We start from the raw sequence: 20,766 nt of genomic DNA on the forward strand, positions 1-20,766 counted from the left end.
GACCACTAAACAAGAACAGCCAGCTGGCCAAGCCGGAGCCCAACACTAGCGATCGGGCAAGGCTGCATGGGTGACAAAGCTCACCTTCAAGAAGATACTCAACGCGCCGTGCATGATGCACAATGGTGCGAAGCCGTCGAAACACACTCTCTGGTAGTGCAGCTTCTCCCAGTGGGTGGCTTGGGGCAAGGGACTTCCGACGCTACCCCCCCCCCCCGGGGACAGCGTGCTCCAGCTCCGGCTCCAGCTCCAAATGACGGACGACTCCTAGACCTCTTCCCCGAATAGGACGATGTGTACGTTATCTTCACCAACGAGGATGACGACAAGCACGCCCAGCGCACGCGCCACCACGAGTTGAACGCCACAGTGCCCTCGGTCCCTCGGTACATGCATGGGGTCTGAGAAGCTGGTTACCTAGAGCCAGGAGGACCACCCGAAAGTGATGTCGAACCCGAGTAGCTACACCCTCGTCCTTGACCCCACCATCGCGTCCGAGAAGCTCATGTGTCGATTCTCACGGGTCCTGGTCAACGAGGCAGCATCATCAACATCCTCTATCGCGACACCTTGCTCAAGCTTGGCCTCAAGGAGACCCACCTCGAGCCGACCTGGATGGTCTTCCACGGCATCGTGCCGAGGCAGTCTTGCTCTCCCATCGGCAAAATTCAGCTCGATGTTCTCTTCGGCACCAAGAGCCACTTTCACCGCGATCCGGTCAAGTTCAACATGGTAGACCTGAGGAGTCCGAGCCACGCCCTTTTGGGTCATCCAGGGCTCGCCAAGTTCATGGTGGTTCCTCACTACGCCTACCTCAAGATGAAGATTACCGGGTCCCAAGGGCATCATCACCATCGACGGGGATTACAAGAAGTCCATCGAGTGTTCCCAAGCTGGTAGCGGGTGGCTGAGTAACTGGTCATCACCGAAGAGAGGTGTGAGCTTGACCGACTCGTGGCTCAAGCTGGGGTGTAGTCGGCCATGCCCGGTCCACCTCGCCAGCCACCAAATGAGGCGGCATTCACGCCATCCAAGGACACCAAGAAGGTGTCGCTCGACCCAGCCAATCCCCAGCAGTGTGTTGCCATCGGTGCCAACCTCAGCATCAAATAGGAAGGCGAGCTCGTTGACTTCATCCATGAGAATCGAGACATCTTTGCATGGTCTCCCAAAGACATGTTGGGTGTACGAGGAAGTACACCGAGCACAAACTCCATGTCTGGCTAGAGGCCAAGCCGGTCAAAGAACCCCTCCGTCGTTTCTCCAAGGAGAAGCGGCATGTCATAGGCAAAGAAATTACCCAGCTGCTCGCTGTCGAATTCATCATGGAAGTGCTCCACCCGTACTGGCTGGCCACCTAGTCTATGTGCTGAAGAAGAACAAGTCCTGGCACATGTGTATTGACTACACCAGCCTCAACAAGGCATGCCACAAAAATTCTTTCGCTCTGCCTCGGATCGATCAGGTGATCGCTTCCGTCGCCGGCTGCGATTTGCAGTCCTTCCTATACACATACTACGGATACCACGAGATCAAGCTCGACTCGGATGACCAGCTCAAGACCTCATTCATGACCCCTTTTGGGACCTACTACTACATCACCATGTCGTTCGGCCTGAAGAATGTTGGTGCCACCTTCCAGCGCTGCATGCAGAAATGCCTCCTGCCCAGATTGGTAGGAGCATGCACATATCCGTGGACGACATCGTCGTCAAGATCAAGAAGCATATATGCCTCCATGACAATCTCCGGGAAAACTTCACCAACCTACGCAAGTACAATATCCTGATCAACCCGTAGAAGTGCGTGTTCAGTGTGCCAGCCAACCAGCTCCTTGGTTTCTTCGTCTCCGCCCGCGGGATCAAAGCCAACCCGGAGAAGTTCAAGGCCATCGAGCACATGCACAAGCTGGCCAAGCTGCACGATGTCCAGAAGTTCGTGGGCTGCCTCGCCTCGCTCAGCCAGTTCATCAGCCCGCTGGGAGAAAAGGCTTTGTCCCTCTGCCAGCTCATGAAGAAGACAGCGCCCTTCAAGTGGACCTACCAGGCGGACGAGGCCTTCCGCGACCTCAAGCGCGTGCTTTCCACCGCACCAATCCTAGCAACGCCAAGGGATAAGGATCCCATCCTTGCCTACATCGCCGCCACCACCCGCGTGGTCAGTGTCTTCCTGGTCGTGGAGCGGCCAGGAGAGGGTAGGAAGCTACCAGTTTAGCGCTCTGTCTACTAGCTAAGCGAGGTCCTCTCCAACTCCAAGCAGAACTACCCCCATTACGAGAAGATGTGCTATGTTGTGTACTTCCCCGCCAAGAGTTGAAGCAATACTTCCAGGAGCACACCATCACCGTGGTGAGCACGACTCCACTCTTAGAAATGATGGGCAGCCGGGACACCACCGACCGGATCGCCAAGTGGGACATCGCCCTAGCCGACCATGACATCCATTACGAGCCCCACACAGCCATCCAGTCCCAAACGTTGGCCAACTTCCTTGTCGACTAGGCGGGAAACCAGTACATGCCGCCTCTCCCCGACTCAACACACATGCGCATGTACTTCAATAACTCGAAAATGCGCACCGGCTTGGGAGATGGCATCATCATGTACTCCCCCAAGGGGGACCATCTCAAGTACATGCTTCAGATGTTGAATTTCCAAGAGCACTAAAAGATGTCATGCAATCCATGGGACTGTATGGAGAATAAGTGTATAAAGGATTTGTAGTCTGGCGTGAAGTAAGGAATTGTTGGTTGGTGTAACCACATATGTATGTATGTACAAAAAATAACTGCGAGCTCAGTGGACTTCATGTGATCACCAACCCAACACTCCAAGCTACATTCTTTGACGATGTCAGAGATGGTGCATGGGAAGCAATCAAGAAGCTGGGAGTGATACTCTGAGTTAGATTGTACTACACCAAGAACATCTCCACAAGTTGGAGAAGGAGTTGAAGTTAGTCAAGGAAGAACTTGAAAAGGATAAAAACAAGAGCAACCCAAGAGGTAAACAGGTTGAAAGAGAAGGATCCACCACATGGATCAAGGAACTGGATGTCAGAAGCTATTTTTAAGCTTAGACTTGACCACCAATATTATGTCAATTTGAACTAGAGCGTTTTGCGCTCACTGCTATTATGTCAATCTGACCTGGTGATGTACCATAGTTGGATGAGATCATGCTGGATGCAGTATGACCCTACTTAGGAGTTGTGTGTGTGAACTGATTGTCATGCTTGATGAATGAAGCCTTTTGCTTCAAATTGTGTGAAGTGTGAACTACTATCACGTAATTAGAAAAGCCACCCCAATATGATGGAAGTCATAAGAACGCCCCTTGAGAAGTTAAATTGACAAAAGTGGAAATGTAGTCAACTCTAAAAGAAGTGAAAGAATACAAGAAGACCTTAGGCGTGAATGATTATCTATGTGTATACTAACAGCCATATGAGGCTACAAATAGTACAAGTGGGATTAACATATGGGTATCTATCTTTCTAGGCCATTCTCTCACTGATAAACCAAGTGTTCCCAAAACCTTGACATGATGACATGGACTTTTAGAGACTCATTTTTCTTGGATCCCCTTGGAAGCACGGACAGTGAGAAGGTGAGAGTTGCCACAATCATGCTCGAAGGACCCGAGAAACAAATGATGGGGTTAAGAATAAAGCCACTCAACCATTTGGGAACTAACTTGGACAACCTTCCAGTCAGATTTTCCTGCAACCCATGCCCTGCTGAACAGAGACAAACCAAGGTAGGAGAAGGAATAAGCTTGTAGAAACAAGGGGTGTCTCGAGGAGAACCTAGAGAATTTCCCTTAGGGAAAGAAGAAAACCTAGGAAGGATCCCTCCACAAGAGAGATTTCATATCTCCTATGTAAGGAACCAATCATTTTCCTCCTGGTTGTGAAACCTCTAAAAGGGTAACACCGATGCCATAACCTACAAATGAGATAGCTGGGAAAAACCTTAATGGAATTTAAGAAACTCGAGGAATGATATGGGTAACATTGATATTACCCGGGAAAATCTGAAGCATCAAGTGGACTCATGCCCCAGTAGGTAAGAGACACTACATGTCCAGAAGGGAGTATTCAAGAAAACCTCGCTAGAGGAGAAGGATGGTAAGGAGAATAAACCAGCCTTGGCACACGGGAAGTCTGAGTACCTAACAAAGGAAGGCTTGTAGAAATTAGAAGTAATACCTAGTATCAATGGAGGAGAGCTAACCTCAAGTGAAGGGATTTATAAACCAAACCTAGAAGGAAGAGACCAACCAATGTGGAAATGAGTTGGATTTAATCTCATAGGAGGAAGGACCACCCTCTAATCGCAGGCATTGTGGTGAAGGACGTAAACCAATCCTCATACAAAGAAACATAAATGAATGATGAAGAGTATGATGTAGAATATGACCTCGTAGAGTGGAAGAATCAACTCATAGAAAAATTGGGTAAATGATTTTTAAGACACGGTTACTCACTATAGGAAGCACGAGTATTGTCGTGATAAAGAAGGGTGAAACCTTCTGAATGTGTGTGTGGATTATGGGTACTTAAATGAGGTTACCCTCAAGAATAAGTATCCTATACCCTGTACTGACGATCCTTTTAATCGACTGAAGGGAGCTAGAGTGTTCCCCAAGATCGATCAAAGATCTAGAAAAAAGTAAGATAAAGATTCGAGCTACCAACATACTTAAAAAGAATTTTTACCATAAGGTGTCATCCATGTGAGTACACATTCATGCCTTTTAGGATAACGAATGCTTGCATATTTCATGATACGGTGAAGAAGGTATCTGTGGAGTATTTATGTAAATTAAGGATGTGCTCCTTGACGACATCTTGATATGCTCCAAGAGTGAATAAGTGCATGCAGAACATCTCAGATTGGTTTTGCAGAAGTGGAGGGCGCATCCACCTATGCAAAATTCAGCAAGTATGAATTCTGACTACGGGAGGCTAGCTTCCGAGGGCACAACATATGAGGAGACGAATTAGGAGTAGACCACTCTAAAGTGACATGTGTTAATGAAAGGATATTAGCCAAGATTGTCATCGACATTTGTAGTTCTTTTTAATGGTTGGTTAGTACCATAAAATTCATCAAGAATTTCTCAAAGATATCCAAACCCATGACCGACTAGCATGAGCAAGGAGAAGAAGTTTTGTTGGACAAAACCTTGCGAGGAAAGTTTCCAGGAGTTGAATAAGATATTAGTGACCGCCTTTATCCTATGTTTATTGACATCATTAAATATTTCAAGTATTTTGTGACACCTCTCACCAAGAACTTGGATGTGTCTCGATGCAAGAATTAAGAGTAGCGTCAAACACCTTGAGGCAATTGAAGAAGCACGAGGTTAACTATCTGACCCATGATTTTGAATTGGCGTTGGTAGTCCATGCTTTTAAAGCAATGGATGCATTACCTATTGGGTAAGACTTCTGATGTTTACATGAATAACAAGAGTTGCAGTACATTTTTACTCTGAAGGAGTTCAAGAGAAGTTGCATGAAATTCCTCAAGGATTTTACCTTAAATTTTTAGTACCACCCTAGAAAGTCAAACATGGTTTCTCACACGCTGAGACGTAAGCCATACGTAAAAAGTCCGATCACAGAAAATTTGTGACCATAGTTGCGTAAGACATTCGAGAAATTGGCCAACCACAGAATGGTGCTAAACAATGGGCCTTAACCCACAAACTCCAAGACCAAATCAGATATGCCTAATCAGCATAGGAAATATTGAGTAAAGAATAAAATCGTCGTGGAAGTAGTAACATCATGGAACCAAGGAGAGACAGTGTAAGCATTGTGTGGATAGGAGGGAAGTAACATCATGGATTGCAAATGGAAGATGCCATACCATTATTTGAATTGTCTGTGCATCAGCAGCCTTGATATAATGTTTAGGAGTTTAAAACCATGATAGTCGTAACATAGTTATATGTTGTTTCTTGCAGAACCAATGGATTTAGCCAAACTCGGTTCATGAACAAGAAAGACTTCCCCAAAGCTTGTGGGAGTCCGAATGTCTAGATACAAGATTAACTGGATCATATGCAAAGTAGTTATTTGGGTGCGACATGGATTGGCCACCATGACGACTACTCTTATTATTCCCTATGTCATAGGAGAAAGTAAGTCTCTAGAATGAGATATGATGTATTAACGAAACCTAATAGGAACACCCTACGGGAGACTTTGGAGAAAACCAATGAATCGTATACTTACGGTGAACATAGCCAAGAGCTAATTGTTGGAGGACACCCAGGGATGATTTTGATGAACAAACAAGAGAGTAACGTGGGTATTTTAGAATTTTGTCACCACACTTGTCAATCGGAAATCATCCATATATCGGAATACCACTCCTTGATAAAGAATTTAAGATCGAGGGGTGGAAGCCATGAGAAAGTAAGGATCCAATGAGATATCTGCCTAATGACCAAAAATGGGATTAAAGTATCACTGGTAGTACGGACATAGGATATGACAGTTAGTACATGATTATGATAGATGGTATAGACAGAGAAATGGCATAGTTGGGAGCTCGTAATATGGTAAGCCCATGTATGTCATGTTATGATGGCAAGACCATAGATGGCACAAGAAGTAGATCACGATGGTAAGACCGTGAGCGGCACATCGAAGGAAATATACATGTATGATAGTTATGGAATTGCAAGTGTAGTGTTGAACCAGATAAATAGAAGGAGAAATGGATATACCAACCTGGTAGATGATATCCTAATTATTGCGCCTAAGAAGTAAGAAGACATATGAGAGCCCAACCTTAAAATCTTTTAAGATTGGTAGCCACCTATAATCTAAGAGACTGCGAACATATGAATTGTTCCACGAAGAACGATGAACCACCACCAAACACCATCTACAAGGAAACCTTGAGGAATGGAGCTACAATCCACAAAAATATCTCGAGGACAATATAAAAAATCAAGGAATACATCACCAAGGATTTGAAGGTATGGATTATACTGCCATAGCCCACACAACAGACCCTAGACTTGGAAGTGGAATTTAAGAGAAACCCCATGCCCTAATCTTTCTTCCTATCCTCTCGAGATCTCGAGACGAGATCTCATTTAAGGATGGTAGTTTGTCACATCCCAGATTTTTCCCAAATCTAGTATGTTAAAAATTTTACAACGAAATAATTTTTTTTGCAACAAAACCCTTTCATTAATTGCTTGTTATCTAAATTGTCTATTTGTTTGAACAGAAGGGATGAAATCTCAATGAAATTGGTGAAACCTAGCTAGCCAATAACTGAAACCAAACCTATTTAAATTATTCTTGGAAAAAATATTTTTATTAAGTCCCAAGAATATCCAACCCAAATAAAATCCCCTTGAAAAGATTTGAGTCGGGTTCGTTTGAAATCAATTCAAATCAAAGGGGAATTTATTCAAAATTTGGCCTTCAATTATTATCACAGGAAGTGAAATCCACAAGTCCAAATAATGGTCTATGAACATGTGCCAATTCTCTAAAATGGATTTTGTTTTGAAACCAAATTCAAAAAGAAAAGAAAATATAGGAGTAGAATTTTTTGCTAAAAATGGCAAAAAGAAATGTGCACCAATTCAAAATTGTTCCATTTGTAATTCAAAAATTATTCTCTATTAGAATAAAATTAAAATTCAAAAAATATTTGAATTTAGAAAGAAAATAGAAAATAAAAAGAGAGAAGTAGAAATACAAATACAAATAAAAGAACAGCTAGTGAGGCCCAACTAAGAAGGATGGCCCATCAGTGTAGACCACCTAGCAAGGCTGACCCAGCAACAGAGACCACCTAGCAAGGCCGACCGAGCAATGCAGACCAGCTAGACATACCAGGGCGTGCCCTCTCTTTACCCTGTCTCTCGCTTACGCTCCGACCCCACCTGCAAGCCACATCGCTGTTGCCCTCGCCCAACCGTTCACACATCCCAACGACTGAGCACACATCGTGGCCACCTAACCCTTGTTCGCGCTCTCCAGCCATGCCAAGCCTCGGATACTGCGCTATAAATATCCCATGCCCCGCTGTTCATTCCCCCACTTGATTTCACCCGAGGGCCTCAGGCTGTCACTGGTGAGACCATCGACCGCTTCACTTACCTAGACCGTCTCTGGTCAATTCCGGCGAGGCCAACCACACAAGAGTCGTGCGAACCCCACGACCCGAACCACCACACGCCCGCAAGTCCACTGGACATTGCGTGCGAGCATGAAATCCCATGGAAGCTCACATCTAGCTAGACCCGAGTCCCTCAAGCCGAGTCATCATCGTTATCTCCGACAAGGTAAGGCCGCGTCTGAGACACGCACCATGTCCACCATGCTCGCCTTGCTGTCGTGCACCCTATGATTACTTTGCACGACCGTATATGCATGATTTTGAGCAGCCGTCGCATACCCAAGAGCTTCGCCGCATGTGTCGACTCCAGCAAACTTGTGTCACTCGTATCCGTCGTCCCTACTGCATTCGAGGCCACCAAAAGAGCCGGGATGCCGAGCCACGTCCACCCATGCCTTTGTGGTACCCGAGGTCCCCTATAAAACCGTCTTCGGCGAGTCCTCAGCCGTCCGCCATCATTCCCATAGACTCCGACAAGGTTCCAACGACCTAACTACGATGAGCCCGCGTCCCAATCTAATACGAGACGTTAGATCAAGATCAAATGACCCACACACATCCACTTAAACTAAACACGTAACGGCTACTCACACCATGCCCCATCATCTACCTTATCCACAACATTATCTAAAACATTTTTGTTTAATTGAATTAAATTGGCAATTTTATAGAAAACCATCTGAACTTAAATCACTCTTAACTAATTATCTACAGATCCAAATTGAATGAAACCTTTTGCAAGATGATCCTTATGAAATATGCTATCACAAAAAAAATGAAATTTAGAATTTGAATAAATTCAAATTCAAACAGAATGATTTTGAATGTGCATAGGTCATGATACTTGTGATCTATGTTGGATTTTCCTGAAGAGGAACGAGTGATGCAACAAAGTATAGATAAGTATACCCCTCACTGAGAACCAAGGTTAACGAACCAATAGGAGTAACACCATCTTTAATGATTGCACACAGAGAAACAAACACGTGCGCCAAACACGAGCAAGAGGGTTGTCAATCCCCTTGGACTCGTTATTTGCAAGCAAATGAAATCTATAGTGATAGTAGATAATTGTAAATTGCAAGATAAATAGAGAACAAATAAATGGCAACAAGAAAATAGTAGGGTTTGTAAATATATATTTGGATAGACCCGGGGTCCATAGTTTTCCCTAATGACATCTGTCTCGAAGATAAATCATACGGTGGGTAAACAAATTATTGTTGGGCAATTGATATAAAAGAGCATAGTAATGCAATATTTGTTCATGGAAATGATCATTACATATAGGCATCACGTTCGTAAGGAAGTAGACCAACTCCTGCCTGCATCTACTACTATTACTCCACCCATCAACCGCTATCCAGCATGCATCTAGATTATTAACAAAAACAGAGTAATGCTTGGAGAACATTGACATGTGTAGACAAAGTAGATTCAATCAATATGAATAAACCCCATCGTTTTACCCTTAGTGGCAGAAATACAAAGATGTGTGTTGTCCCCTACTATGTTGGTGGGATATAGAGCACCGCTAGATTGAACCCACTAAAACACACTCCTCCCACTCAAGAAATATCAATCTAGTTGGACAAACTATCTCAATACATCGGAAGGAATTACGAAGCTATCATAAAATCATGCATATGTAAAGAAAGACCATGAAGGAATTCAATATAATATCATGAACAATCTGAACATAAACCCAAAACTCATTGGATCCCAAAAAACGCACCGCACAAAGTGATTACATCGTATAGATCAAAGAGAAGATGTGATGATCATTGTATTGAAGAACAAGAGAGAGGGATAGCCATCTAGGTACTAACTACGGACCCGTAGGTCGGTGGTGAACTACTCACACATCATCATGGGAGTTGTCGGTGGTGAACTACTCACACATCATCATGGGAGTAGCAACGATGATGTAGAGGCCCTCCATGATCAAACCCCTGCGACAAGGCACCCAAACAGGGCTCTAGATGGGCACATGGCAGAATAGAAGCTTGCGGCGACGGAAAAAGTGTTTCGGGGGACTCCTTAGGATTTTGGGGTTTGGGATTTATTAGAATTGATGGGCCAGAGAGGGACGTCGGGAGGTGCCTGGGGGGCCCACCACACAACATGATGTGCCCTGATGTGTGTTGGCTCCCTCGTGTGGCCTCCGGTCTCCCCCTGAAGCTTCAACGTCTTTTTTTGGTCCAAAAAATTATTAAAAAGTTTTGGGGGAATTGGAATTTATTTGGTACTATAAACCTAAAAAGTTAAAAACACGCAGAAAACAACAACTCAAACTTGGCACTGGGTTAATAGGTTAGTGCTTAAAAATAATATAAATCAATAAAAAATACCCAAAAAGTATTATAGAATGATAATATATAGCATGAAACAATCAAAATTTATAGACACATTGAAGACGTATCAGGTCATAACTTGCAATATATATATATATCCAAACAAATTTATTCTTTCTACAAATTGAACCTAGTGAAATGTTGTTTCGTCTCTAACACTTAGGTTCAAATTTGAATAGTTTAAAAATATTTTAAAACAGAATACGATACAGTCCAAAATTCAAATAGAAATAAAACCAAAATTGGATTTTCGTGCTTCACGTCGATCCAGCTCTGCCTGTTTACTTTCATCCAGCTCTCTGACATCAATATGATACATGTAGTCCAATGGGTAGGCAAAGCGAGTGTACCACCAGAGCGGCATAAATAAAGCCAAAACAAACTAGTACTTCTGTAGCTCTCCCTGTATTATAACAAACAAACAAAAATCAGCCAACAAATAAGATTGTACAGTTTCAGTGAACATGTGACATAGTACATAATACTCAGGGTAAGAAAGATAAGACCGGACTGCAGACCCCCAATATGATGGCATGGGAATGTCTACACACTCGAGTGTTCTCAAATCTAGGCCTTGCAAAAGTTTCAAACCCATTCTTTAGATGAAACTGTAACTGGCCATCTCCAATATGAGGATTCTATAATCCTCTAGAAATTAGCCACCGATGGTTGGTAATCTGGAACCTAGAAGAGTACCATTAATTGGGTTAGCAAATAATCTTTTGCTTTGATAGTCTAGGTAAAATAGGCATGTGTCTCAAGATTGCACTATATATACAAGTATACTATTGTTCCTTTTCCAGGAGCATTTTGATTGTCCCTCACATGTCTATGCTAAAACAAGGCTATGCTTACAAATATTCAACGCTTATACAACTAAATCCTCAAATCATAAGGAAGACATTTTCAATTTGCAATTAAATGGATTGATGAACATATTGATCTTTCACAACTCGCTCACAGCTAGCTTGGCCAGTAGCAAATAATATAGATTGTGAAGTAGTATGGTAGATTAACTCTTGCGTGCAAACATTCAGTGCTACCTAAGATGAAGTGTGAATTGGCAGTGTCTATTGAGGACATTAGACGGTTGTACTCTAGGAACAGGTTTAGAAAAACTTTCAACACTTCAGCTCACTTCCTCAATGGCATTCAATGAACTATAGAGCATACTGACTGCAATCTCTTTCCATCCTACCGATCAGCATCTACCCAGTTCTCCACACAAGTGACTGACTCATCGAAAAATATATAAAATCCATGACAAATTGATAGAGAAAAACGAATCACCTGGTGCCCTTCCCTTGCCCTGCAGCAGAGGACCTCTTCTTTCCCAACATGGAAATCTCAAGGCCCCTTCCACCACGTGTGAAAAAATCAAACAATATTCGAAGTTAGCATCACATTATCAAACACGTGCTACAAGATGTCGGTGGCACACCAAGTCTGGCGCAGGTTGAGTCAAAGTCACACTCGCACATAGAAATTGTAAAAGGACCCAAAGAATCAGATTTTGAGGAAATGGGGAGGGTTGCATACATGCCAAGTTAATAATATGGAACCCGTCACTTGGATCACGGATACTATTAACTCAGTTTGAACCTAAAATAAAGAAACAAGGTGTTGTTACTATCTAGAATGAAACATGAACATAAGAGATCAAACCGCACTATTCTTGAAATCTGCCATTTGTATAGAACATCCCACCTATGACCTAGAGATTTACCTAGAGAATGGAGTACATTGCCAAAAAAGGAACTATTTGCATCTGGACCCACCTCACGCCCGGCCGATGAACGACCAGTCGATGATCGCAGTATTGGTTGTAGAGGGGAACAATTGCGTCGGAGGCGCCCGCTTCAGCAGTACTAGGCTAGGGCATCGGGGGAATGTTGCCCCTACCCAGCACAAAATCGGAGGGTGCAACCCTTGGTAGGCAGGCGTCGAGGGCGTGTGTGTTCTCTGCTGAGCGGAGATCCGGCCTGTGCAAGCCCAAGTCGGCAAGCCTCAGGCGCGTGTGGCCTTTGATGTCCAAAGAATCGCTAGGAGGCTGGTGCACAGGCTCCGCGGGTTCGTGAACTCTGACCAGACGGTCTTCTCCGACAACGACGGGACCCAGCGGTTGGTGCAGTTCAGCCAGAACCAGGACGCCTTCTTTAGAGACTTAATCGAAAGGATGGTCAAGTTGGTCGAGCTCGAGAGCCCCAGGAAGGGGGCGATCCGGCACAACTACCGCATCGCCAACAGGGGGCGGCCTCCGCTGGAATAGCAGATCACGTCATTCCGGGCTGCGGTTACAGGGGTGCGACGGGGCTGAGCGGCGGGTGCAGCTATAGGAGGACTTGGGCTGGGGGTCAACAGTGGGTAGGGTTCGGCTGAGAGGAAGAATGGCGAGGAGAAGGACCAACGTTCGGCGTCCCTCCGGCGCGGCTGAGCAGTTGGTGGCGGCGAGAGAGGATGTATCATGCGGAGAAAAAAATATGATTTGAGGAAGCGAGCGAAGCGGTACCGGAGGTTGTTTTCAATCGGTAGGATCAGTGCTTCGTTAGTGCGCCAACGAAAGATTTTAGATCATTAGAGTCAATGATTAGACGATTGAGATAATGATTTGGATCTGCTCTCTCGTGCTCTTTTAGTGGTAGTAGGTAGTAGATGTATGTGGAAGTACTACTACTGTATAAGGACAATTCCAACACACGGCCTCAAACGTACGTTCGTTTTGTTCGAATTTCGTCCGTTTAGAGTGACACTGAGCCGTGTCCATCCAGATATGTGTTTGCGTTGGCCTGGTATCTGATGTGTGGTCGTATCTTTGGCCCCATCTCGTTCACATAGATTTTTTGCTTCATTTTTATTATTTTCATCAATGTTTTTTGATACATTGAAATATATTCACTAAATCTTGGCTAGAATAGCATGACCAAAGAATACAAGAATCACAAGAAGATATTTAAAAAACATTCAACTTCTATAACTGCTTCCATAAGCTGGATTAGTGTCTTCTCGATGCATTCATTATTGATCTATGGAGTCATGATCTTGAATGCTTCTTTCTTCTTTGAGTCAAAAGAATTAGACATTTAGTCTCACCTCTAGCATCTACTCTAGTAACAAGTGTACAAACTTCTATTAAATTGCGTGTTATCAGTAGGTTGATGTATTCTTCGTTCTAAAACGAAAAGTTGCATCCAACCTACACAACGGATATTTGATTGTAAGAACAACGAGCCGAATCCGAAAGCACAACCGAAGCAACTAGCACATACTCCATCATATTGGCATTTGATAAATACCCATCCAGGATTTTCCGGCGTGTTAGACACGCGGCATAAGACATTCAATGGACAATCGTCGCACTTTATGAGTGCATCGGTGCGCCGGCGAGCATTTGGGCCAGCATCGAGCCCGGACCATGTCCGTTGGTGTATTTGCCGCCGAACCGACCACGTGGTAGATCTGAATGGTTAGAGGCGGACTCGGTACTTGCATGCGGTCTGCGAGCTGTGCGGGCTTGTACCGGCCAGTCCATGGCACGCCGCGGCCTTGAGCGGCCTGCCGCGCTCAAATCCGACGAGACCCGCTTCAAATCCGGTCGAGATAAATGACGTCGGAGGCAGGGAGGGACGAGAGGGGATTGCGGCAGGATGTGCGGTCGGACTAGGGGGGCGGGCATAGAAAAAGGGACGGATGTGTCTCCAACAGGCAGGCCCAGGGAGGTTAAGGGCGTGCGTCGGACCCGTCTGCGGTGTCCATTTGCCCACAAGCGCGACCCAAACTTGAACTGGAAATCGATCAAAGGCGGACCAAAAACGGACATTCATCTATCATTTGGTCATGTATATTGAACCATAATTTGTGTGCTTTTGCCTTTGGACGGACGCAAGCGATCGATTTGAGGCCCTGGGTTGGAGTTGCCCTAAAAGCAACTCCAACGGGCCGACCCAAACGGACGACGATTTTGTCCGCTTTTTGTCCGTTTGGGTTGGTCGCCCGCCCGACGTCCGTCCTGTTTTAGATTTGGGTCGACACTACGTCCAAAGCGCCGCCCCATATGTGCCAGCGTGGCCGGCTGGCCGCCCTATTTAAACAAATAGCTCATTTTTGCATTGCTTTTGCATTCAAACATATAGTCAAATAACATAGTTTCAAACGAATAAAATAGCATAGTTTTACAAGCCGAATAAAAGTAAAAATGTCTCACGTAGTTTTGCAAGCCGAATAAAGAAGATACATGTATTGGTTGCCAACATGAGCCCACATACGCTCAACCAAATCATTTTGCAGTTACACGTGAGTTTCCCAATCACGCATGTCATGATGAAATTGGATGAATTGTTCAAACATTGCCGCTCATCAATGCTCAAGCACAACATTCTCACCCTAAAACTAAAACCCTTGATGGTACAGACGTTCCGGGCACTCATCTTCTACGATCATATTGTGCATGATCACACAATCAGTCATCACCTCCCACAGTTTCTGCGTGCTTCAAGTATTACCACGATACCGAACGATGCCCCATCGAGATTGCAAAACACCAAAGGCACGCTAGTCATCCTTCCTAGAACTCTCTTGCTCTTGGACAAATCTTTTCCTCTTCTCTCCGACAGGGTTGGGAATTGTCTTGACAATAGTGGTCCAGTGAGGATAAATACCGTCACCCAGGTAGCATCCTTTGTCCTAGTTGTGGCCGTTGATAGTAAAGTTCACCGGTTGGATGTTTCCTTCGGCAAGCCTAGCAAACACCGGCGAGTACTGAAGCACGTTGATATCATTGTGTGATCCGGCCATGCCAAAGAAAGAGTGCCAAATCCAGAGATTCTGAGACGCCGCAACCTCTAGTTTGATAGTGAGAGCCCTGACATGACCCTTATACTACCCTTGCCAAGCAGAAAGGAAGTTCTTCCACTCCCAGTGCATGCAGTCTATGCTGACAAGCATTCCTGGGAAGCCCCTGCTGGCATTCATTGCCAATAAACAGACTGTATCTTCAGGAGTCAGCTCTCTCAAGTACTCAGGGTCAAACACAACAATAAAAGCCTTGCAGAACTTATATTGGGACTCTAGGCATGTAGACTCGCTCATACGAACGTACTCGTTAATGAGATCACCGAGCACTCCATATGCAAGCATTCAGATGGTGGCAATGCATTTCCGCTAAGAGGAAAACCAATATTTCCAACGACATCCACTTTGCACTCGAAATATCCATCGTAACCGACCACCCCCTCTCTAATACGATTGAAAAGATGTCAACTCATACGGAAAACGGCGGCGGAATTTCTGATGTTTGAACAACGGATTTGTTGCATCAAAGTAGTCCTTCCAAGGAAGGAGATGTCCGCTCTCTCGGTTGCGATTCAACGCCGGAAGGTGGACCAAAATGGAGCCACGGGACAGCGGCCGCTGGCTATTGATGTGGTGATGGACCAACATGGCAGCCAATATCTCCTCCTCGTCATCGGACGACGAATCGTCGGAGTCGTAAAGGAAATTGTCAAAAAAGAACTCGTCGGCGAAGTCCATTTTGTACCTTGGCAAACTGTCGAACAACTTGCGGGCGTCGACGAAGGAAACGGCCGGTGAAGGGAGTCGCGGCGCGCATGAACCAGCTAGCTGCCCTGCCGGCGTCAGACGAGCGTGTCGGTGAGGATATGATCGGGGCGGCGAGGCGGCTTCTTGGTCGCGGTCGCGGCTGTGTCGGGGGGGGGGGGAGCGGGGGAGGGAAGCAGTCGGTTCCCCGGCGGCAAGACAACGGTGACGGGCGACGTGGGAGGTGACGGCGTTGCTGAGCGGATGTTGTGGCGCCGACAGCTGGCAGAGTTATCGGAAAAAATGAGCGGCGGCAGCGGCGACGAAGAAGGCGAGGGTTGCTTTTGGATGGGGGAAGACCAACCTGCCACCAACCAGCGGGCCCGGGGAGGAGAAGGCGAACGCGCGCGCGTCCGTATCGTGTGTGCGGACGAAAAGCAGACACACGCTCATTTTAATTGTCACGTTGAACCGATTTTTATGTCCGAGTCAATCTAAACAACGAACGAAATTGATGGTCGTGTTAGAGCATCTCTAGTAGAACCCTCAAACCCTTAAAACAAAAACCAGTTTTAAGGGTTGAGAATTGCACATTTTTGACATTTTTAAGGGCAAACAGGGGCAAAGACTAGAACCCTCAAATCCAACCCTCAAAATCGAAATACAGTCAGGACCGCGCGCGCCGACTGCTGGAGCTCGCGCGCTGCTGCTGCTGCGGCGCCGCCGCGACGAGCTCCTTCTGCGGCAGGGAGAGGGAAGCGGAGGGGCGGCTGGCGCCGCGGCCAGGGCGGGGCGCGATGGCGTCCGGGGCGGGCGGGGCGCGACGGCGGCCTGGGCGGGCGCGGGGGGCGCGACGGCGGGCGGGGCGGGCGCGGGGGCGCGACGGCCGGGGCGCGGGGCGGCGGCCGGAGCGCGGGGGGAGGCGGGGTGGCGGCGGCCGAGGCAACTTCCTCGCGCGGGCGGGAACCAACTACCTCCCGCGCGAGGTGGGAAGTGGAGTGCGGGCCTCCCAACCCTCACTTCTACAGGCTTAAAACTAGTTTGAGGGTTGGACCTCTAAAAATATTTACGGGTTTAAGGGTTTAAGGGTTCTAGTCTACGCCGTTTTTCGGACGAAAACTGTAAAAAAGGCGGTTATTTTTAAGGGTTTGGGGGTTCTATTAGAGAGATGCTCTTGGAGTTGCAAAAATAAAAGTTCTGGCCGCGCGACGGACGTGGCACACGGGTCCGCCGCGAGCGGACACCAATGCAGAGGGAGGAGGGCAAATTCACAAACGCGACGCAACACGCAGCTGCCGATTAGTGGACTCAACTCGACTCGTCACTGCCCTCTGCTCGCCCATACGGTACTGCCACCGCGCCATTAACTGCCCGCATTGAAGCCACCCCGCTGCGCTCCAACTAACCTCCCCAGCTCCACGCCTTAAATGCGCGCCTCCCCTCGTTCCGATCCCCTTTCCTTCAAGCAAGCAACCGGGACCGGGAGTGAGAGGAAGTTGAGCTCTTTTGCTTCGTCGACGCTGGTTTTTGGTCCCTGACTGCTAGTCGAGATGTCCAAGATGACGGACGAGAAGGTGATTTCGGCGCCGGCGACGGGCGGAGGGGAGGACGGGCTGATCGCAGGGGACCTGTCAGCCGCGGAGGCGCGGGTCCGTCCGCTGGAGACGCTTTTGCGCGCCGCGCCTCTCGGGCTCTGCGTCGCCGCCATGGCCGTCATGCTCCGCGACACGCAGACCAACGAGTACGGCACCGTCTCCTACTCCGACCTCGGCGGATTCAAGTACGTTGCTCCCTCGCATCTGGACCCCTCCGTAGCTCGGGTTCATTAGCTCCTTAATTTCCGGTCTTTGCCGAGCTCCCTCACCAATTCATGTCCCTGTGTTTTTTTGGCACAAAATCGAAGGTACCTGGTCTATGCGAACGGGCTGTGCGCGGCCTACTCCCTCGTCTCCGCGTTCTACACTGCCGTGCCGCGGCCGGCGACGCTGTCCCGCTCCTGGATCGTCTTCCTCCTAGATCAGGTTATTCACTGGTTCCTCTGCTCTGCCTTGATAACTACTCCCCCGTTTCTAAATTATGAGTATATACATCCGCATGTAGTCGGTAGTAGAATCTCTGAAAAAACTTATATTTATGATTTAGGAACGGAGGGAGTATGATTAGAACAATATTTTGCAGCTTAGTTATGATGACTAGAGCCTTTTTACTTCAGTCAATTTTCCGATTTCGTTACTACTGTATGTATTAAAAAGTATAGTTCTGTAACAAAATCCATGCGTCAGTTTGGAGAGCTGAGGATATCAGTAGGTTTTATGACAAATTATTGGTACGACCTTTGATTTGTTCCAGCTAACTATCCCCTTTAGAGCACAGATGGAGGAGTCACCACCAGATCCTAGCTTTCCTGCACTGTAGAATTTTCCCAGTGACGGGAATCAGTTATCATTTATTCATGCTGATTAACGCGCAAGGTGGTTGTATGCAGGTGTTCACGTACCTGATCCTGGCGGCCGGCGCGGCATCGGCAGAGCTGCTCTACCTGGCATACAACGGCGACAAGGAGGTGACGTGGAGCGAGGCGTGCGGCGTGTTCGGCGGCTTCTGCAGGCAGGCCCGGACGTCGGTGGCCATCACCTTCGGCTCGGTCGTCTGCTACATCCTCCTCTCCCTCATCTCGTCCTACCGCCTCTTCAGCGCCTACGACGCACCCATGCCCTCGCTCGGCAACAAGGGCGTCGAGATCGCTGCCTTCCCGCGCTGAGCGGAGGGGATCCCTAGCTGCTGTGGCTTCAGGCTTTGGCTGCTTCATGGGTCAAAACTCGAAAGTCGAAACACGTACGTACGTAGTAGTATCGCTGTGTGTGTGTAGGCGAACGAAATAATCTGTAAGGGCTCATAGTTAATTTCAAGCTACATATAGTGCATCTGCCTCTTCTTTTTACTTGATTCTATATACTGTACTAGCTTTGAATCGTCTGCTGTGGTGGATTCATTGATGCGTTCCAAAAATGAGAACTTAGTTCCGATGCAGGGCACCCAGGTGATCAATGTATCTACAACGAGCTTCCTCCTCATTTGATGATTTCAGTTGCTTGTAAGGTGCTTGAAGCAAAGAAAAAAAAGAGTACTCGCTTGGTTCATAAATATACAAGATGTTCTAACTTTTTGTTGAATCGGACCTATATAAAAAAAGGTTTTCATGTTTTATATTACAAAGCAACCAACCAAAACATTCATCGATACATGTCATGTTCAAAAAAAATACAAAAGAAATAAGGATTAGACTACGTAGCGACGCCGCACCAAAGGCATTCTCATGCGGCGGCTGATATATACGCACACAAACACTGGTAAAAGAAAAAAAAAGTCATGCATGCATCTAATTGTACTACTTGCAACCATTGGGCACCTAATTCTCCATCTCTTCATTATGCATGTGTTTAATGATGTCATCAAGATTCTCTCTCGTGCTTGAATTCAAAAAGTTTTATCTTTAAAATAATTAATTCAATCGATGATCCACTTTCACCATTGACTTTCTCGCGACGAGTTCTTCAAAACTAGATCTCATGTTGACATGTTCCGTCAACTATTTTTTTTCGTTCATACTTACCATATTTTTTGATCCACTTGCCATATTATTAACCACCTACTTGCGTGAAAAAAATAACTTAATTATCACTTTTTAATGTTGTTTCGTATAAAGTCTTGTAACAGTTTTCATTATACTTGATATAAAAGCATGTCATAGGTTGTGTTTGCCAATTTAAATATGTCAACTTATTATATTTACATACAACTTTACCAGAAAACTATTTTGTGTTTTGGTTAGTTTAACTATGTTGAGTTGTCATATTTACAAACGATGACAAAAAAGATTTCTTGTGGTCATTGATTTTAAATATGTTGAGTTGTCATATTTTTTACGCGTAATCGCCTAAAAAAAGTAGTTTGTACTTATCAGTTTGATTATGTCGAGATGTCATATTTATACGCAATGTCCAAAAATATGGCGATTAAGTTATTTTTTATCAAACAAGTAAATACTTACTAATATGACAAGTAAGTGCAACAAATGTGGTGAGTACGAGCAAAAAAAACGTTGTCGAAACATATCGACATGGGATCTAGTTTTAAAGATTTCGTCGAAACAAAGTCAATGACGAAAACGGATCATCGATGGAATTAACGATTTAAGAGATAAAAGCTTTTGAATTCTGCTCATAGGGACAAAATCCAGCATGTGCGTGCCGCACGCGAGCAGTCATGTGCACACGCTTCTCTTTAGATTTTTCCAAGAAATAAATGCTGACACCAGCGATATACAAAACCTAAGAAGCCTTACGATCTTTGCATCCACCACGAATCTTCCACTAAGCTTCAAAACTCCCAATGAACATCTTCAAGAAGGACCGTGATGATGATACGTTGTTGTCAAGGGTTTCCTCCGGTACGCGACGAGGGAGGGTAGCTTCTGATGCCCTTCAAGAAGGTTTGGCCGTACCCAAAAGCGTCACCGTGTTGGTGTCGGCCGGGCCGACACAGGTTTTCCCTGATCCCAATCTGCACCTCGGGCGTTCCGGAGCCTGCCACCAAACCGACCTTCACCCTGCGCCAACACGGTCTTGAAGCCCCCATGCCGTCTCACAATGTCACTACAAGGTGAGGCCTACACAACGACGAATATGAGCCGGGACTAGGGGCAGCAACACCGTCGACATG

At 46.1% G+C, this 20,766-nt stretch overlaps 1 protein-coding gene across 1 annotated transcript; it reads left to right on the plus strand.

Moving 5' to 3' along the window:
* The first annotated feature begins 17,369 nt into the window (after positions 1-17,369).
* Positions 17,370-19,015, plus strand: LOC123426403 (CASP-like protein 2A1). Its single transcript, XM_045110238.1, has 3 exons — positions 17,370-17,824; positions 17,948-18,065; positions 18,530-19,015. The coding sequence occupies exons 1-3, from the start codon at positions 17,595-17,597 to the stop codon at positions 18,803-18,805; spliced, it is 624 nt and encodes a 207-aa protein (XP_044966173.1). The 5' UTR covers positions 17,370-17,594; the 3' UTR covers positions 18,806-19,015.
* Positions 19,016-20,766: the final 1,751 nt, after the last annotated feature.

The sequence above is a fragment of the Hordeum vulgare genome, chromosome 2H, assembly GCF_904849725.1.
Source record: "Hordeum vulgare subsp. vulgare chromosome 2H, MorexV3_pseudomolecules_assembly, whole genome shotgun sequence".
Taxonomy (NCBI): domain Eukaryota; kingdom Viridiplantae; phylum Streptophyta; class Magnoliopsida; order Poales; family Poaceae; genus Hordeum; species Hordeum vulgare.